Raw genomic sequence first — 21,194 nt, 5'->3', positions numbered from 1 at the left:
TGGTTAGAACCACTTTGAAGTAAGTTTTATTTTTTATTTTTAACTTTTTTCTATTCTCATAAACATGCAGATATCTCCATCCAAGCATTAAATTTTATCACTTTGTATGCTTTGAGAAAAATGAAATTTATTTCATATGCACTTTATCATGAATTTTTGTTTATTTTGTATACATATCTGCATAAATATAAAGATACACACCTACAAGCACAATTGCTCGCTTGTGCAGAGAAACTAATACGATTTATATATGAAATATTTTATTAAAGCATTTAGTACAAAAAAAGCGGAAAATTGAAAATATTTTCACTTTTGTTGAGAGCTTAGAGTTTGGTTTTAAGATTTATTCATCTGCAATTTCAAATTTCACTTAGAATAAATATTTATTTTTATTAACACGACTGTTCAGGTTCAGGTGATACACTCGACAAAATACAAAACTAAAAACAAGAAACAAAAACAAACTAGCAAATACAAACTAAATGCCCTACCACTACAAATACATAAGAAATAAAATCTATAATACGCGCTTAGAAAAAGCCAAGTTTAAATTCATGAAATAATTCCGGATACGTGGAACTTAAATTGGAGTTCGCGTCGCAAGAAACTCGACTTTACCACATTTGAGTATACCCCTCAACTACTGCCTTAGAATTAGAAGTACTTCAGAGTTCGCCACGCTCAACCAAACTCATTAGCCGCAGTACGCGATCATAGAGCAAGCCACGTGCATCCACACCCCAAACAAAATCCAAGTGATTGAACTTTGGATAAGCCACTAGAAATTTACCAATCACATTCGGCAGCTGCTTATGCAATTCTTCAACATCGACCGGCGTTGCAAGCCAATCGTTTTGTGCGTAGTGCAGCGCCACTTTGTTGCGCACGCTTCCAATTTGATATTCGGGCGGTACGATGCTGTTGTAGATCCAGTAGTTGCGTATCCAACCGTAATCGAATTGACGGAAAAGTCCGGAATGTTTCAGCTGGCCGTAATGTTGCAGTTGCTTGGTGGCGGCACCGGCGGGCGTATGACCGAGAGCAACAGGCAGCATTGTCTAAACGAAAGATGTGGAAAATTAGTGAATTTTTTTGATCAGAAATTGTATATTAAAGAAATATTTCGTTTAAAAGTCTTGGATTGCATGTAGAAGGCGTTTCAAAAGTGAAAACTGATGTTAGTCGGTTGGCTGGCTTAAGTGGCGATTCACCAAGAATCCATTTGTGCTTTCGCACCATTTTGTTGCCATATCCTCGCTAAGTTATCCGGGTTATTCCTACATGACTATATTCCATCTGTGCGATTGAGAAGCCTTATAAGTTTGTCTATATCTCTACCAGCCAGCTCTTCAAGGTTCTCAAAAAGCGGTTTGCCAAGGCTTAACAACCTCGCCTTCCAAATCGCAAAGCATTCACAGAGGAAGTGGAAGATATTTTCCTTTTCTCTAGTTAGTTACAACTATGAGTATGAATTGTAAGGCTGATGGTGAACCCGGTTCATATAAGATATCAAACTCGTGCATACATATTTCACTCTGGCAACTTGACTGCAATTAAATCTCTGCAAAACGGAGCTCCTCGAACGTAACCATGAGGTCGCCAACCAAATTGCAAGAGGTCCCTCTGCAAACGGTTCTACGTGACTGGGAAACAGTAGGTGAACTGAGACAGGCGAAGGTATTTGGTTACTCCTTTGGTTGCAAGACATAAGTCATAAAAAGACTGAATGGAAAATAAGAAGCCAATTCCGCACATCTTGTGGGCATCCCTTTATCCACAAGCAATCTCTGCATCAGATCGGTCTACAGCGCGCAAGCCAACAATAGATGGACAACGGAGCCGACTTGTGAGATAACTGGAAAGATTTAGCCTAGTTGGAATGAGCTAGGTCGCTCATAAAACTAGATCGGCCTTCCATTAGTACGAAGTTGGCAACAAGACCGGGTCTTACATAATGGGACCACATGTAACTTCTGCCGCAGCTGCAGGAAATAAAAGGAGATGGAGGGCATTGCACAATTCCTCCGCCACTGTACCACTCTTGCCAGAACGCGATAATGCAGTCTACACTCTTACTTGATTGGATGTTTGGCCGATTTGGAATAGGCAGGAATCCAGGGTATTTTATCTTTTACCCAAGAGGCTGTGGCTTGAGTCTAAACTAGTGGTATCACAAGGGACCTTTAGACCTAAGTGGGCTCCTTTGCTCCCTTATGGAGAGTGGCAACTGCCGTAAACTATCCCTAACTGAACTTGCAATGAGGTTCAAGCCGTTAGGTAGGCCTCACAATCATTCACAATACACTGCGTTTTCTCATGCACCGCTCGAGTCTATCCACGAAAACGGTTTGCTGCCTTAATATTGAGAATATTCAGACATCGGAGTATATTTTATGCAAACGTCCTGCTCTTGGATAGGCAGCGCTTGAAACAGTGCATCTATTTATTGAACTCTTGAACTAATAATTGAACTCATAAGCGTTGGAAATTCATCTATCAAGCACTTTTTACGCATTCACTAATATGTCGAGGATCACGGTGACAACCAGGGATGCAGTATCCCTCTCTCTAGCTCTAACTACAGAATTCTAACTATTCAGAATTAGCTTTATTATACACAACATACCCCCTTCATCAAAAAGTTCCCGGACTATATTCAGAAAATTCAAAATACAAGTTTACTCCTCAAAAATGATATTATCGCCTTGAAGGAACTCCCCATCAACTGCAATGCACTAAAGCCAGCATTTGGTCCAGCACTTGAAACATTTCTGGAACTAAATTTTCGGTATAGCTTCCAGAGCCGTCTTCGATTTTTCCATTACCTCCGTTCGGCTGTTAAAACGCGTTGACTACAGCGTCACCTGGCGAGTGATTCTTGATCAAGGTGGTAAGTCCGGCATGTGAAAAAACCCCACATTGCACTAATCACTCCCTCACATGCTCACTTAAATCTGCTTACCACCAGACTCTACTCATTGATTTTTCTATTACTGTGTCAACTACAGAAATGTTAGCCTTACTATACTGAATAATCGGGCTAAAATTTGAAACCCATCTTCATATTATTACTTGGTTTTTATTTTTTTTACCTTCTTTACCCCCTCTAATGCATACCCACCTCATTTGCCTGCGCCTTGTCGAAACCGGTGATCAGAAATATAATATTTGTGCAAATTTCCGTTGAAATTGTATCCTCATCACAGATAAATTGGCTGAACATCACTCGAAATTCACTACTGGGCAAAAATTCATGTGCGCCAATAAGTTTCAATAGTATCTGAGGGAGAAATGAAGAAAATGTTATTCAGCAAATTTCAACTTCTAAAATCTATACACATTTTATTATACCCACACTGATAGGTTCCTGGAAGTAAGCCAAAAAATTTAGCACCGGACTTTTGCCGTGCTTGATGTATGCCACTGGTGCCAACGCTTGCATCAAGATGATCTTCTCACTATACTCCGGGTGCTCACTGCACATTATCCAAAAAGTCATGGTGCCCTGCGAGTGACCAATGTACTGCAATTTCTCACGATCCGTTTGTGCCAAAATGTAATCAATGCTAGCGGGTAGATCATATTTGCCGATTTCATGAAATGTGAAATCCCAGAATTTTGCATGCCGCGTACTGTACTTGGTGTGATTGCGTGAATAGGTGTTGCCGCGCACATTTGGCATCCAGACGTCATAGCCAGTCTCGTAGAGAAGGTAAGCTGGGATGAAAGAATAGAAGAAAAACAAGATTATAAATGTTTAGGCGGGTGGCGAATGAATCAAAATATTATTTGCACACATAGATAATACCAGGTTTTCTGAGCGTAAATAGCGACTGACTTCTGAATTAAACTTTACTTTTTTCAGAAAGTTTAGCAGACATTGCACAACTTATTTCTGAGGAAAGCACAGAAAAGATGAAGATCCACTTCTTCATGTGCTATTTCGAAAACCTTGCGGCCCCAGTACAATGTATGGAGGACTCAGAAAGTCCTGGGAACCCGATTCAATTTCCAAACTCGTAGCTGTGTTTACCGGTCATTGGACGATCGACTCACACACAGAAGCTGTGAAGAGACGACTAACCGCGAGGCGTTTAAGCTCACTGGGTCAACCTAAATCCCATCAATCTACATGAACAGCTCTGCTGGCATAGATATCTCTCTGTTGGAGGTCCATAATGGTATCAAAACGCCGCTTTAGTGATACTTGCGGAATGCCAGAGTGGTAATTCAACCATTTCACCTACCTATCCACCTGACGGAGGTCAGAGGACCCTTATGTAGAAAGAGGGTCTATGTTTCATTCGGGACAAAAGGAATTGATGATGCTGGGAAGGACTCTATAGTTTGAAGCTCCAAAATCCGAATTTATTACAATTTCGTATTATTTATAAATACGCAACATAAATTTCGTGTTAAGGTTTGTCGTCATCAAGGTTTATATAAGCAGACTGTTCGCCGCAGCGTCGAAAAGTTTGAGCCGAAGTATACCCATTTGAATCTTAATCCATGAACCAATTAGAGATAATTGGATAGAAAAAGTCAATTTGCACCGATCAGCATAATTGCGTAACGCCAGAGAGTCAATTCGGCTTATTGTACGGTTGGATTTAGACTCCTTCTATATATATAAGATCTTAAGTAAGAACTAATGCCGGACGACCATAGACAATGCCCAACAGATGACCATAGAAGGAGTTCGTTAATGGGATGTTAGAAATATCAGATGAAGATCGATTCGCGATGTTTTTTGGCTTAGCCGCTATATCAACAACCAAGGTTGCCGTTATTAAAGCAAACACCATACATATATCTATAAGTATTAGACCAAGCATCAATGCATCTACTAAGATTGACAGTTTGGATGGGGTTTATGTCATGGCTGCATCATCAGGATTTTTTGAAATTTAAAAAAAATCGAGCCAAGAGACATAGAGAGATTTGGTGACCCCTAAAAAACTCAGGCTAAAAAGCCCATCGCAATTAAAGCTCTGGAAAGTAAAAGGATAGATAGTCAAGTATGAAATAAGAGAAATAACAGAAAGAAGTAGATAGGATAGAATAAAGACAAAGAGGCAGCTAGACCTGTGAGAATTTTTCAGATTCTTTAGCCAATCTGAAAATATCCTTCAGAGTGAGAGAACGATTTTTATTCATTCTCATGAAAGCCAAAATTCTTAGCTTTGCTCTAGGAAAGCAGGGCATTCACAGAGGAAATGCTCAGTGCTATCCGCCTGCTCTAAGCCAAACCTGGTCATATGCTGACCCCCTGGATTATGTTCAGTAACAATACCGACCATCAACCCAACGTATTTTCTGCCAAGTTTTAGAGGAAAGTTCAACAGTTTTCTGTTCGGGCTTGTTACAAAATACTTTGCAGTTCTGCAGCTTTCTAGACAATCGTTCTTCATGTAAATTCCGTACATAATTGCTGATCCAATTCATGATTCCTGCAGAACTGTTTCCGAGTATTAGCTCAGGCTCCTGTGGTATAACCGCTGATCCACAGTTAGCCAATTCTTTGGCAATTTCATTCCCTTGTGCACAGCACTGTGCTGGAATCCATATAAGTACAAGCTTATTCTGTCTTGTAACAGAATTAAGCTTCTTCTTACATTCTTGAACAATCTTTGAGGTTTGCATTGCGTTCTCCTGACAGTCAAGCTGCACTAAGCAGGCTCCAACCTGTTTCCCGTTCCATTTTCACTCAGTTATCCCATCTGCTACTTTCAGAATGGCAAAAATTTCCATTTGCAAAACAGTTTCCCTTCCTCCCATAGCGTAATGATGCTTCTTACTCTTGTTTAAGTACCATCCGGCTCCAGTACCTATTTCATTCCAGCACCCATGGGTGAAGAAAATATCCGTCAAATTTCTTTGATTAATGAACCTCATTGCTCACGCAATGAGACCTTTTTACTTACGGAGTTAGAGAGGAAAACCCTTTAGCGAGATAGAGTTCGACAACGTCGACATGTCCAAACTGTGGCTGCAACAAGAGGACATTATTGGCCATGTAAACGACGCAACGCTCAAAGTTATGGAGGATGAATTTTATGGCTAGATTATTTGAGACCAAGTGTTCAACTGCTTTGGACGAGCTTGAGACCAGGTTTCGAGACAAATGGCATGTGGTACCATTCTGCTGAAAATAGAATATTTTTGAGCCATATTCACGCGCGATTCGGAACAAAACCTTTATTGGGCATGACTCTGTATCAATTTTCTTTCTTTTTTACATTTGCTTTCCATAACCACGATGCTGATGAGTCACTTGTTGACGAGTCACCTGTGGACTATGCCACAGTGTCCGACATTAGAAGTGTAACCAATTAAAAAGGCCACAAATTTAGTTTGAAAAATTACTTTTATTCAATCCAAAGTAAAAAATATGTGTAAATAATACGAGTACCAAATTAAGAATGCTTTTACTTTTACTCGACAATGGCTTTTCTAAGGGCCTCGAGACTGGTGAATCTTTTTATTTCGGACCTTTCTTTCCAAAATGTCCCAAAGAAAATAATTCATCGGATTCGCGTCTGATGAATTTGAGAGTCATTGTGTGGGCGTTATGAAGTTCGGAACGTTGTTTTTAACCATTCTTGGTTCAGTGGAGCTTTGTGAGACGTTGCCAAGTTCTCTTAAAACGTTTATGGTCTGCCACTGAAATGTTTGTCTGCCTCAAAGTAACCTTCGGAATACTTTCCCGATAATATTTCGCATTTTCCTTGACGCCAGGCTCGATGAAAATGACTGGAGAGCGCCCAGCGGCTACAGCGGTCCAAACATTTACCTGAGGCGGGTGCTGCCTCCGATGACTCAAATTCTCGTATGAACGGTCGGTCAAATGAACCTTATCGTTTTAGGGGTTAACGAATTACTCAATTTGAAAAATTTTCTCGTCAGAAAACAGAATGTTCAGAAATTCATCCATTTCGGCCAAGCGAAACAACTCCTTCGCTCTTTCAAGTCAGACTTGTTGCTGCTTTGGTGTGAGATCATGCGCATTTTAGATCTTGTAAGGCTTGACTTTGAGATCATTTTTCAGTATGCGGCGGATGCTGTGGTCAGATATTTTCAGTTATTTCTCCATTTGATGGGCAATTCGTCGGAGATTTCGCTCAAGTCGCTTCTTCACTTTTTGAACCATTTCACGTGACGTTGCAGTCTTTTGTTGAACACCACTATGACGTTTCGTGATGCTACCAGTATCATTGTAACGAGTAATGGTGCGATAAAAAAGCATTTATTTACTTTAAGGGGCTCGAGCTCACGAATAATCGCTGGTTGTGATTTTCCAGCCAAATATAATGCAATCAGACCATTACGTTTGAAATCCATTACTGATTTTCTTTTTTCGCGTTTAGTCGCGGCAAAATGATTCCTCATGCTTGTAAACAATACTCTGGACTGTCTTTTAGCCAACTTACAGACAGCTGATACCCGCGCATCAGCTGCGCGAGCGGTCTGAAGTTGGTTACACTTCGAGTGCCGAACCCTGTATTCACAAAGCTACTGAATTATAAGTGAGTCTCAACAGAGAACCATAATTTACAGTAAAGCATTTTTTTATGGAGACTTATTTTGAAAACAAACTCTCATTGCTTGGCTTTAAGTCTTCAATGTCAGACAATACTGAATGAACAACAGCAGCCAGTATGACTTGGCAAATTGTAATTAAGTCAGAGCTTCTCGCTAATTATATTTTCGTTTTCAATTCAATGTAGTAACCGTTATTCTGGTGCACAGGTAAAGCTGCCCATGGCGTGAAATACACCACAGCGCATGGTGAAAAAATTCCCTCTGGCATTCGTAACTCTTTCGCATAGTAATGCTGATGTTGCATATTTTGTTTACAGTGCGTCGTTACCTATTGCAGGTGGGGTTTTATAATAAAATTCATATAAAGATTGCGGAACGGTTTTTTGTAACGGAGTGTAGTCTGAGAAATATGAAATTAATAATTGGAAATAAAGGTTTGCACTTTTATGGCCTCTACTCTGCACAACACCTCAAACTCAGCTTCCTCGTATAGCCCTGGTTTGAGCTGAGCGTTTGTGCCTCTACTAAACCGAGATGTTTACTTCTTCCTCTCCCTATGGCTACGCCTTCGAGAAGCAAGTGTGGTGGTTTTTCTGGAGATATGTCGCGGAAAAGATAAGAGTCGTTAAACGGTGACTGGAGTGGCCAGTAAAAATGTCTATGAGCATTTTCAATTTATCTTAGGGAGGCTTCTATCAAATTAAAATCTTTTCCGAATATACCCTCAAAGTGAGAACTTTGTCACACGTAACTTGAGAGTTTGTTGCCAGCTTACGTTTCTTAGTCTTAGCTCTTCAACTCTGAGCTGAGTCGCCTTGACGGTATGTTGTCCCAAAGATGGAAAAGGAGCTCAGTTGGTTTTTAGCCAATACTTTCGCTGCCTCGATATGTATTTGTGTCCCGGAGTCCAAATGAGCTGAATGCGATTGCACACCCTAATAAGCTTAATCTTTATATGGACTTCAGGACTATTGCGGACTTCACCTCAAAGGATGGTAGGATCTTAAGTGGCCTGACTATGGCTCTAATTTGCAATCAGTAGTTTCTTTTTAGACTGATCTCTGGAAGATATTTGGACAACTACTCATTGGCGCTGACAGCTTTATTTAGAAAGTAAATATCCCGGTGTGCATGCCTTCGGGTGTTTTTGTGTCATCTGTGTACCAGAGCAGTGTAAACTATTAGAACTTCATCTGAAGGCAAGGGGTACTCCAGCTTGCTTTACTATCTAGACCAAACTCTTTGTACCAAAATGTTACGCTTTTTCCCTGGTATGCAGTACCAGTTTCTCGAAATATTTTATAGTAGCAGTATAATAAAAGGTGGCGCAAAACTAATCACCCTATCGGAAGATTTATAATTTTGGCAAATGGCGTCGTATGTCAATCATATTTGACACTTTTGAACTACCAGCAAACAAACAGAAAAGCAAGGGGGCGCGTAAAGCTGCGTCTAAATAGAGATTTTCATCACTAAAAATCATTATTTTTGTTTAATTTAGTAAAAAGTTGTACGAAAAAAGTTGGATGATTAATTTTGTGCCATCTTGTATAATACAGGTCAACACAAATTTTAAGTCAAAATATATGCTACACTTTCCCGAAGGTTTTTGACATGCTAAGTCCGAATGCTTCAGCATGCCAGATTTCAAGTTATATTTGGGGTTATGTAAGGTAAGGTTAAAGGCGGCCGCCCTAGCCGAATGGGTTGGGGAGTACCATTTGGAATTCACAAAGAGAACGTACAGGGTTTGATTGAAAAGTAATGAGCCTTATTTTTTTACCCTTGAGCGTCAATACACCGCCGGTAGCGGTCCTTCCACTGCAGGAAACATTTTTTAAACTCATCCGCCGGAATCGCGTTCAATTCGGCTGTCACAGTTTTTTGGATCACCTCGATGGAGTCGAAACGCCTCCCCTTCAGCTTTCTTTTCAGGCGCGGGAACAAGAAGAAGTCCGGAGGAGACCGGTCTGGGCTGTAGGGAGGGTAGGGAAGCACAGGAACCCCCATCTTAGCCAATGCAAAGGCGCAGAGGAAGGCGATGTGCGCCGGTACATTGTCGTGATGAAGGGTCCAATTGTTGACGAGGTCGGGCCGAACCCCTGGCGACGCGGTTTTTCAGCCGAAGGAGCACTTCTTTGTAAAATACCGCGTTTACAGTGCTTCCTGGAGGTACAAACTCCTTGTGAACGATGCCTCGAGAGTCGAAAAAGATGATCAGCATGGTTTTGACCTTGGATTTCGACATGCGCGCCTTCTTGGGTCGTGGCGACTGGCCTAACACACTTTTAAAACAGCTTTCACGCGCGGAGCGATGTTGACTGCACTGCTGTTGCCAGCGAACTGGGACCGGTTTCTAGTGGAAGGGGAAGATCCAACGATCATTTTGCCTCACCAGCCGATTCGGTTGATCACTTGGCAGACGCTCCGCGACGGATGGCTCATTACTTCTCAACCAAACCCTGTAGGTTCGAATCTCGGTGAAACTCCAAAATTAGGAAAAAACATTTTTCTAATAGCGGTCGCCCCCCGGCAGGAAATGACAAACCTCCGAGTGTATTTCTGCTATGAAAAAGCTCCTCATAAAACATCTGCCGTTCGGAGTCGACTTGAAACTGTAGGACCCTCCATTTGTGGAACAATAGCAATGAGATCGAAGAACTTATAAAAGAACAAAACATAGTGCGCTTCCGGAAGGCGCAGCGTCTTCGAATGAATGCCAACAGAATTGCAAAGAAGGATTTGAACTCTCGCATTCTTGGCAGCAGAAAGCGCGGACGGCCAACAAGAAGGTGGACAAATGATTTAGAAGATAACCTGCGTGGCATTAACAATCGAAAAAGCCATACAATGAACCGAGGCGTATGGAGCGTAATAGTAAAAGAAAGCATTGACTTATTTCGAGCTGTAAATGCTATGATGATGATGATGATGTATATGAAACATTAATTTATTTGATTAATTTTTCTTTTCCATCACCACCAGCTCACGCCTCAGCAGTTGTGGATTCAAAATTAATAAAAATAGACATCCAATTCATTTCACATTCCCCCTATTCTTCAGACTTGGCTCCCTCGAATCTATCGGACTACTACTTGTTTCCCAATTTGAAAAATGGCTGGCGGGAAAAGGATTTTATTCAAACGAGGAAATGATTGCAGAAACGAATGCCTATTTTTCAGACATGGACATATCCTGTTATTCGGAAGGGATCAAAACAATTAAGTAGTTTTTGTTTTGCGCGGAATTTTCAAACGACCCTCGTATTTGGAGATAATTTTTTTAAAAGCAAATGTTTACTTTAATGGCAGCATTCAAGAATGTAGCCACAACAATCTATTTATTTATGCAACTTTTGAGCTCCTTTGGAAAGGGTTTTTAAGGAGTTCACCACAGCCATTATTGTCATCTGCAATAGCTGTTGGGAGTATTATTTTGTGCGCTTGTGATGCCATTTTTTCTGTTACTTCAGCCTCTTCTGTAGTTTGTAGTTTTGTGTTCTTTGTATTATTCGTATTCATGTTGTATGGGCCCCAACTTCTAAGCCGTTATCCATATTCCGATGCGTAGTCACCATTGACGATTCCATGGCTATCTTTGCATGCAAGGAGGCCATGCTAGGGTTGACAAAGGCTCCTTATGGGAGCTTAAGTTCAGAGCCGAATCAGTGTTAACTAGGAATATTACATCTAGACCTACGCCGACACTTAATGGCGACGGAATATGGAGCGTTCCTAGAGATTTGCCATCATTTTAACGGGGCGGCTGCAACTGCACCATTAGCCTGAATGCCGTTTCTGCTGGATACCACTCCGCATACTAAGAAAACAGAATGTGCAGAGTGCAGAGTGCAGTCGTCAGCTCGAGGTAGTATGTCTAAACATTTTCCAGTATATCATAATTAATACCTTACTGGGCTCAGTCTTAAGGTCGTTGTTGACGGTTTGACAGCCGCACCTAACATGGTGAACAGACGCTGATCAGGAAGCCGTCCATTATGGAGCCGTCGTGCCTGGTTTTTTGCACATGATGAGGGGGACACTTATATCTAAGAGGCGGTGTCTTCTCGCCACTGTCACAAGAACTTCATCAGTTTTAGGCTGGCTTCTCCGCTCCTGATCGCTCAATTGTCGGGGGTTACTTATTCGTTTAAACTTCTTACACAACTGGCCTGCTACTACAGGCTTTCCGGCTATCCGCAACCTGCCGGCCCCTACGGTCGCTTAGAGCTACGGTAGGTAGCAGTCCGATCCCGTGAAAAATATCAAATAAATATTCGGCCATATGTATAACAGAGCGTAGCCGAAGCGGAGGATGAAACCGGGTCAAACTCTAGAGAAAACTAATGAGAGTCCCATGTAAATCAATTCTCTCCACCGTTCCGTTCCGTAGTATAGTAGATCGTTGCTTCATTGTGTTAGCTGATACGGGCGTACGGGCGTACGTTTACGTTGGTGAGTGTGAGCACCATAACACCTCTCTTGTTTTTATAAATGGTGACAACCACATTGAAGTAAGTTTTATGCTCTAATATTTTTTATTTTCAACTTTTTTCTATTTGCTATTTTGATATTTTGATATTTATAAAAATTGAACATCACTTTGTCTTCCCATATTCTCAGTTTTCTCTCCGTTTTGCGTGCCAAATTCTACGCCTATTTCAACGAAGTACTTTTTTGTTTACGCCTTTAAGTATGTATGTATATGTGTACTTTTGCTGACCTCATGCCCAGCTATTATTGTGTAGGGTTATCATTTTAAAGTGAATTTTGCCAAAACAAGAGTAAAATGTATAAATTAAACTTAACACTTTTCTCACTGTGAAATGGCATTGCTTAGTTTTATATTTTTAGTTATTAAGTTGCAGTGGCTAATTTGATTTTGTAAAATCCATTACCAATGATAATTCAAATAATAAATTACGCTCACGCCTACTCTAAATTGTGCAATTAGTTTTTACAAAAAAAAAATTACAAGCGTCCACCTGCAATAATTAATGTAGGCAAATGACTGTGAAATTTGTATCGTTCATGAAATTTTAGTTTCGTTGTCATTTTCGTAATGCGTGGGAGCAAGTCGCACAATGGAGCGCATTAGTTAGCTAACGCTCCAGAAAAATAGTCAAAAAGTATGAGGAAAAAATTTGAATTTCCCGCCGTTTCATCACTGATCCCACTTGTGTTGATGTTACTGCGAAATTATTTCCAAATTGAAGCGTTAAGAAGCGGACAGTTGGCAAGCAGGTGCTCAGGTAGGTTGCTACTTAAGCTTTCAAATAGGTATCGCAGCACCAGTATGAGAAGGACAAATCTGGCATTCGTCTCTCAGTATGGGCCGATTGTATAGCTTACAAGTACTCGAAACATTCCTTTTGGATGATTCCTAATCGTTATCGTTTTCCTCTGATGATTTGCTACGATTTTCGACGAGTTTGCCTATCCACCAACTGCAACAGCCTTAATTCGCTGGTTACTTCTTTAGATTACGAGTTTCGGAAGAGAGAGGCTTATGTCAATTGATGCAAAGAAATGTTGAAACGCATGCAAAACTTATTGATCCTCATACACAATATTTTGGGGTACAAAAATGGATTATAAAAATCGACTTCAAAATCATATCAAGTGATCCCAAAAAGTCCCTGGTAAGGGATTTCAAGCAAAATCGATAGATTTTTTTGAAAATTTTCCGCCTATAAGATCCGCTATTTTGTTCTTTTTTTGTGTTTTCAAATTGAGGCCACATAACTTTCTGGATTCTGCAACTCAACGTAGAAGAAAGTTACCCGTCCTAGAACTCGACCAGCGACATTAAATGCAATGTTTCGAAGAGGTCAAGATAAACAAATGGTAAATTTACAATATTGGGCAAGAAGATGGAAGCGAGAAAGAAGAATCTGCTAATTAAGTGTTTGATATACAAAAGCAGACAGCGACATTTATATGGAGGAGTCGGTTCAGTAAAATTTTAAAGGCGTAGAGCAAATTTTACGAAGATTTTCTGTACTCATTCTGTGCGGTTATTTTGTGGATGGTTATAATCCAGTTTGTTTTTGAATAAATTTTTTTTCCTAAATAAAAAAAATGATTTTCTATAATATGCAAAAAAAAAAAAATATTTTGAGTGGCGCAAAATTAATCATCCAATTTATTTAATAACTTTTTTACTTAATAAAAAACAAATGTTTTGTTCTTAAACTATAAAATTCTATGAGCCATAAATTGCATGATAGATGTTCTTTTTTGATTTCTGCTTAAAAAATGTAAAATTTTAACGAAAATTTATGGAATTTTTTAAATTTGCAGAAAGTTTGAGATTTAAAATTAAATGGCTTTGGTATAAGTTGGTGCAAAATTAATATCCATTTTCGTTTTTTAATAACTTTTGTATTATATACAGAAAAACATTTTTGAGAGAGTGGCGCAAAATTAATCATCCATTTTTTTCATAACTTTATTACTTAATAAAAAAGTGCTTTTGAGTGAGTGACGCAAAATTAATCTTCCATTTTGTTTTTTTCATACCTTTTTTACTTAACAAAAAAACAATTTTTAATTCTTAAGCTATAAAATTCTATGAGCTATAAATTGCACAATCGGGGCTCTTTTTTAATTTCTGCTTAGAAAAATGTTTTTCTTAAAATTGATCGAATTTTTTAAATTTACATAAAGTTTGAATTTTAGAACCAAATGGTTTTCATACAAGGTGGCGCAAAGTTAATCATCCATTTTTGTTTTTTTAATAACTTTCTTACTCTATAGAAAAAATGATTTTAAGTGAGTGGCGCAAAATTATTCATCCAAATTTGGTTTTTTATTAACTTTTTTATTATATAAAAAAATATTTTGAGTTAGTGGCGCAAAATTAATCATCCACTTTTGATTTTTAATAACTTTCTTACTCAATGAAAAAATTGTTTTTGAAGGAGGGGCGCAAAATTAGTCACCCCTTTCTGTTTTTTAATAAATTTCTTACAAAATAAAAAAAATATTTAGAGTGATGGAAATCTCTATTTTGACGGGACTTTATGCGCCCCATTGCTTTTCTGTTTGTATGCTGCAGCTGTCTAGTTCACAAGTGTCCAATACGATTGTCGTACGACACAATTTGCAAAAATTGAAAATCTTCCGATAGGGTGATTAATTTTGCGCCCCCTTGTATATGTATGTATGTATAGCTGGTGTATATGTATATTCTCTATTAGGTGTTTGGGCGATGTTTTTTTAAGAGAAAGCTTTTTTCACGTAAGAAAAGCACTCGGAGCCTTGGCAATACCTTTTGAGGCGCAACCAAAAAATTTTGTCCATAGTAGGCAAAGTGCCTGAGGCTGATCAATTGGTAGACACTCATAAGCACATTCGACTCAGAGGGCCGCCAATCTTTAGAGGGTGTCGTTCTGCCTCATGCTATACGGTAGTGAAACGTGGACACTCAGAGGTGCGGATAGACAAAAGCTGCTGATTTTTGAGAGGAGGGTTCTGCGAAAAATTTTTGGAGCGATATGTGATAAAGGCGAGTGGCGGAAACATGAACTCGAAAAACTATATGAGCACCCATCTGTGATAACCACAATCATGAGCAACAGATTGAGATGGGCAGGTCACATATTGCGGCCCAACACGAATTACCCCCTTCAACAAATACTCTTCGGTAAATGTTTAGATGGATGGACGGTGTAGAAGAAGACGCGGGCTTATTGGGATTTTGGGCGTGAAACCGAGGCATGAAACCGAGATATTTGGAAGCATATACTACAGCAGGCGATCAGGTTTGTCCAGCCAACAATGATGATGATGGTATTTTGAAAGTACACTCCTCTGGTAAAAGAAAAAAACTCGAGTGTTGGACCGTTGTTACCCGAAACTTTTTAATGGCAGAAAGGCATTCGCAGTGTTGACGGTGCCTGCTGAATAGAGCTCGCTTTCCGAAGATTGATGTTTCCATCATTTTCATAGAGATCGTATCCAGAACTGCTAGTATAGGGTGGTCCATATACTGTTTTTTTTAATCATTTGTAATTTTGACAATGACAGCTCTCTCCTGTTGGGAATCTTGACAGAAAGTCGAAACGAAATGATTCGCTTTACGCTCGAACAAAGTTGTGAAATATTGCAAACTTATTAGGTTGGGAGAAAAAAGAAATACATTATTTTCTTGGTAGATGGCTGAAGTGATCCATATCTCTTCACACTAAATAAATTCCTTTGCTGTTGTTTGTTTGATCCATTCAGTGGTGAGGTACAGGGTGTTAACAATGGAAGTCAACAAAGCCAAAATTCTTTACATTTTGCAGTTTTTCTTTGATAAAGACGAAAAGGCGAAAATGTAAGCCTTGCCTCCGCAATCGTGAATGGTGTTTATGGTTCCGATACTGAAAAAGTTATTGCGAACAATTTTGGTTTCGTCAATTCCGTTCAGGCATTTTTGTTTTTAAAGAAAATTTTCATAATGCAAAAATTTCGATAAAATCACAGAAATAATCGAAGTTGACTGGCATGTTAATAGAGGTAGCATCCCCAGGAGCTGAAGATCGACCATAAAACAATCCTAAACCTTTTTCGCAAACATGTTACGCAATACTAATATTGCCCAAGCCAATGTTGTGTAGCCCTAAAACGTGAATTTATTGAAATTAATTCAAATTCTTCTGGGGAAGCGGATTTTCAACTTGGGGGCTATATTAGCAAGCAAATCTGGCGCATCTGGGGATAGCAAAGCCCAAACGTGAACATCGGGAAGACAATGCATCCTCATAGAGTGCCTTTTGGGGGGGAATTTTGGAATACAGTTCCATTAATAATGGGAATGTTTGCTCTTGCGAATAAACTAATAAAAAAAAGAGATTTCTTCTTCTTTTTGAAGTGAAAACTTCTTTAGAATCGTTGGGAGTGATTTGAGACTCGATGAAACGAAAAAGCGACACTAAAACGACACTAAAACGACACTATGCTTATATACGTATATGTGTGTGGCTGCGTACTGCTCATGATGGAAAGAATAATGAGATGGCGCCTATCGTGGTCCCGTTACTTTGCGCTCAGCGAATTTGACAACTAGTTACGTGATTTTAGCTCCAGTATGGCCAGATTACCATTTTCGTAACTTGATTTAGCATTTTTTTTTGTTATTTTTATTATTTTTTGTCTCGGAGTTTTAGTTCTTTCTTCATGACATTTTTCTAGCTGTTCTAATTAAAATGTCATATTTATAATTTTGTAAAATATACATTTTTTAATTATTATTTAAATAATTCACTCAGTTTTATTTAGCTTTACTTTTTTTAACATCTGGTGGCATTGCCCGCGATTGCAGGTGTTGTTGGTGTTCTTCTGCCTTCAGCAGTCAAATCTCTCTCTCGCTACTGCAGTGTTGCCTAGCTTTAGATATAAAAACGCACTAAAATGCCCATTCAAAGAAAATAACCCAACAAATTTTTATTGAATCACTTAAAGAACTTTGTATGCCTGACAAATTGTCTTTAAAATGTGCGTTTTTTTAAATAAATGTGTTATGCTTATGTACAATTTCATTTATGAGGTTTTTTTGCTAAGCGAGACTCCTTTGTTAAGGGAACGACTCTTTTGCTATATTTGAAGTTATGTAACAAGATAAGGTACTATTTTTGTAAAAATGTCAGTATGGTTTCTTTAGTATTTTCTGGTATTTTCTTGTTTATTTTTACAATGAATATAACTCTTAATGTCCTATGTCTCACTAAGGATTGATGACCGGAAGAAACGATTACACCTCTATGGTTTTAATTCGCATTGAATAAATTCAAAGGCTTTTTAAAATGTGTAAAAAGGTTTTCAATCTTAAGAAGAGTTGAGAGAGGGCCATTTAATATTTTTGCATAACTTTAAATGGAGCCAAAAATTAAATTTGCACTTTCAAATTATCAAATTTTATAAGAGTAAAAAAATTTTCATTAGCACTAAAATCTTTTCAGAGTGACCTTTTTTAACCCTTTTTTTGTTCAATAATATAGTTTGTTTTTTATCTTAAAGTTTCGGTAGCTTTAAATTAAAAAAAAAGGAACAAACAGGAAACTTAAAAATTTTTGCATTTTGGGTATAAAAAAGCACTAAATTTATTGCGAAAAGCAAATAGTTGGCAATACTGCACAACTCAGCAAACGTGACGTCACGTACGCTCTGATGGGCGCAATCTTCTTTCTATCATTCTTGCGTACTGCTGAGCCACGCTAGTATAGTGAGTATTGTAGTATGTATACTACACTGCCTATTACTTGCTTTGGTGTTTAGTTCAAGCGTCATATGTATGTATGTTTGTATGTATTACGGAGCCACGGTGAGCGAGAAGGCATTATGTATACCTATACTACACTACCTAATACTTGCTTAGACCAAGCGTTCTACGAATGTTTGTGTGTATGTTAGTACGTCTGTGTAATATACGCGTTACGACGCTCATAATAGCAACCGCGTGTGCTATATTGCGTCCGTATTTTTATATTCGTAAATATTTTCATTTTTAAATATTTACCGCAATTATGCCGAAAAATAATGCAGAAAAGTGTCGTGGATATCGACAGAAAAAAAAATCAATAAATAGCATCACGGAATTCATTCACGAAAATTTAATAAAGTATACACCAGAAGTATCGCGGATACTTAGAAAAGATTACAATAAAGTTCCAAAGATTTTAAGTGGCGATTTTAACGTAAATTTTGTATTGGACACAGCGGTTCCTTTAATTGACTTTCTCAATACAAAATTTAATTTAAAAATGTGTAACAATCGCACTGAATCGACAACACGATCAAAAACAACAATTGTCGCGGTATTTCAAAGATATGTTGACAACATCGAAACCAAAGCATTTGTATCATATTTTAGCTATCTTAAGCCACTAGTATCATTTGTTGAAATTGAAGACATTGAGGATGAATAATAATAAAATGAAGAAAATAAAATATGAACTTTATAGCAATATTATAATGAACCTATAATTATCCCGCTCCTAATGCTGCTTTCGTCTCATTCTCTCTCAGTTTGTTTTACGGAAGGTTTCACTTCTATCGCGTCTAACCGTTAGACTGGTATTTTTTTTTTTAATTGTATGTACCACCCTGTATATCACGTGCACACACACTATGCTACAGCTGCCTGCGCACATGTAAATACAGACAATAACAAAGTATCGCGCATCACTTACCCAACCCCTTATCGGGCCCCATCATCACCCAAGTCGCTGACGAGTCCAGTAATCCATGCATTAATAGCACCGGCATGGCGCCTTTTCGCGGAATGCGATGAATTTCCAAAATGTAGCCATCATCGGTGACCGTATGATGTACTTCAGCGGGAAACCCATACTTGCGTATCAACTCCGGCTACATGAAAGACACGAAAAGAGCGCGCACAATTTGTATTTAAAATTTTTGAAATTTATTCCTGCATAAAAAATTCTTTACCGTCTTCAAATGTGAGTCTTCAAGCACATTTGGATCCAAATTTACGGCGTTGCCAACACTTTCCAAAATGGAACGACCGAATTGCGGTATGTTGAATAGTGAATAACGACCGAAATTGAAGGAAAACAGACTCGGTTCATCTGCTGCGCTGGGTGTGGAACAGATGCAGAGCAAAAGAAGTGAAAACGTCACGAAACAATTTTCGCGCGACATGTTGTGGCCAGTGCGACGGGCAAATGTAAACTGAACGCGTTGCACGAGATCAGGGCTGGAGATGTTTGTTTTTATGTTTTCTTTTTCCTGTTCTTTTTTGTTTTTGTTTTTCTTTTCGTTTATCGGTGTGAAAATTTTGTGTACTCACAAAAGGGGGCTCGACGCGTTTTTGTGTTTTTTTTGTTTGTTTATGCCACTGAATGCGTACTCACTTATGGCAGGGCGTGTTTTTCGCTATTAATCAATGTTAAAATTTATTTATTTTTACTTCAGTAAATTAAAATCAGACAAAACACATTATTTCTTCATTCTGTTTGTTTTTTTGTGAGCACAACCTCATTGTTTGGCGATTAAGCGTTGAATGCGATTAGTATTTGGCCACATGGTGCGCGCAACTGACCAATATTGAAGGGATTGATAAGTATTATTGAGTTTGATTATATTTTATTAATATGCACATATATGTATGTATGTATGCATGCGAATTCACGCTACTGATAAAAACCACTGTAATTGACGCTTATCAGCGGTTGAGTTGACGCACAAAGGCAAATGCCCGCGCTAGTTCCGATCGTTAATAAAGCGCGGCTGATGATCTGCGTAAAAATATAAATGCGCGTATGTGTGGAATTGTGCCCGTATCCGCATCTGCATTTACTTGCGTACGCGTGCGCTTGTATATGTGCGTAACTCGTATTCACAAGTCTGACTTCACAAGCGCTGGATTAATCAAAATAATATTTCAGCCCCGTCGTACGTTATTTGCAGCCACCAACTGCAGACTGTCTTCGAGTCAGCGTTACTTGATAGCAACTACTCAAGCCCACTTAGTTTGAGATGAAGATTTGCGCGCTCTCGCCTTCAAAGTCACTGAAGCGTATTAAATATTGCGGCAACATGTTGCTAGCAACATTAAGCGTGCAACTTTTTTGCTTGAAAATGTTTACATGCTTTTTTTCATTTTTTATGTAAGCAGTAATTTAGCACTTTTTATTGCTTCAAATGATCGCGCACATTTTCGCTACACTATTCGTACTTATGAAACAATTTTTTTTGGAATTTACTTCACCCCAGTAGAATCCAACACATTGCGGTTGGCGAAGATTATCGGTAGTTTCACTTTTTCACAAATTTTGTTGTTGTGTTGCTGCATATTCTAATATTTATTTTTTTATTTTTTGCTTGGAATGCTTGTAATCATACACCTTTGGCCGCGCGAGATAAGTGGCCGACCAAAGGACAGTTTATGCAAGCTGCTGCTCGTTACTCAAGTTCAAGCTTAGTAGCTGTAAAATGATCATGCGAGTGTGCATGTATATGAGTATGCAAATGTTGCTACACCTGCGCTCAAAATAATAAGAGCGGAAGGATTTCTAGGTTTAAAAAAAGTTTCTTTGTATTAAATTTTTTTTAATTCATCATGATTCATAACACTGTGCCACAGTGATATTATACTTTTATGGAGACCTAGCACAACTTGTAGATATAGTAAAACTAAGAAAAATGGTATGGGAGAAATTTCCAATACACCCCCAAAATCTCGTTTTATGGCCATAAAACCGTTTTTCAGAAGGTTGATGTGAACAATCACTCCTAACTTCGCCAATTTCCATTTCTAATTTTTTTTAGTTCGAAAGAACAAAAACAAGCCTTTTTGACAGTGTATTCATAATTTTTTTTTAATTGAAAACTGTCGAGACTGTAGTTGTAAGTTTTTGGAATTTTTTGTTTTTCTCCATTTTTTTAACTTTGACATCATTTTTACGATATTATCCGATATTGAGGATTTTTTTTAGTACACTATTATTATGGTAAATTTAATTTTGCATCGAAAAAGCTATATTTCATTGTAATTGGATGAAAATTCATAGAGTTGTGTAAGTTTTCGCGTTTCGAAGCATGAAAATGATAACAAGTGCCATTATAAATACATAATATTTAGTGGAGTATAGATATACAGTACAGTGCAGCACTGTACCCATTACTTCGATGTTTTGGGTGCTC

The 21,194-nt window shown here is 38.5% G+C and overlaps 1 protein-coding gene across 1 annotated transcript; it reads right to left on the bottom strand.

Annotated features, from left to right (window-relative positions):
- Window positions 1–357: 357 nt before the first annotated feature.
- LOC128863849 (lipase 3-like) lies at window positions 358–20,400 on the bottom strand. Its single transcript, XM_054103220.1, has 5 exons — window positions 18,978–20,400; window positions 18,719–18,896; window positions 3,356–3,717; window positions 3,122–3,280; window positions 358–1,058 (listed from the first exon to the last, which is right to left on the bottom strand). The coding sequence occupies exons 1-5, from the start codon at window positions 19,188–19,190 to the stop codon at window positions 666–668; spliced, it is 1,305 nt and encodes a 434-aa protein (XP_053959195.1). The 5' UTR covers window positions 19,191–20,400; the 3' UTR covers window positions 358–665.
- Window positions 20,401–21,194: the final 794 nt, after the last annotated feature.

This window comes from Anastrepha ludens, chromosome 5 (assembly GCF_028408465.1).
Source record: "Anastrepha ludens isolate Willacy chromosome 5, idAnaLude1.1, whole genome shotgun sequence".
NCBI classification, from domain to species: domain Eukaryota; kingdom Metazoa; phylum Arthropoda; class Insecta; order Diptera; family Tephritidae; genus Anastrepha; species Anastrepha ludens.
This window is presented reverse-complemented; position numbering and strand designations above follow the sequence as displayed.

Bases quoted from the DNA above. Each gene is read 5' to 3' on its own strand.
- LOC128863849 (XM_054103220.1), bottom strand. From the start codon at position 19,190: ATGTCGCGCGAAAATTGTTTCGTGACGTTTTCACTTCTTTTGCTCTGC. The intron at 3,281-3,355 runs GTGGGTATAATA...TTTCTCCCTCAG, and splicing joins ACTTCCAGGAACCTATCAGT to ATACTATTGAAACTTATTGG. The intron at 1,059-3,121 runs GTGGGTATGCAT...TCTTTCGTTTAG, and splicing joins ACAAGGCGCAGGCAAATGAG to ACAATGCTGCCTGTTGCTCT.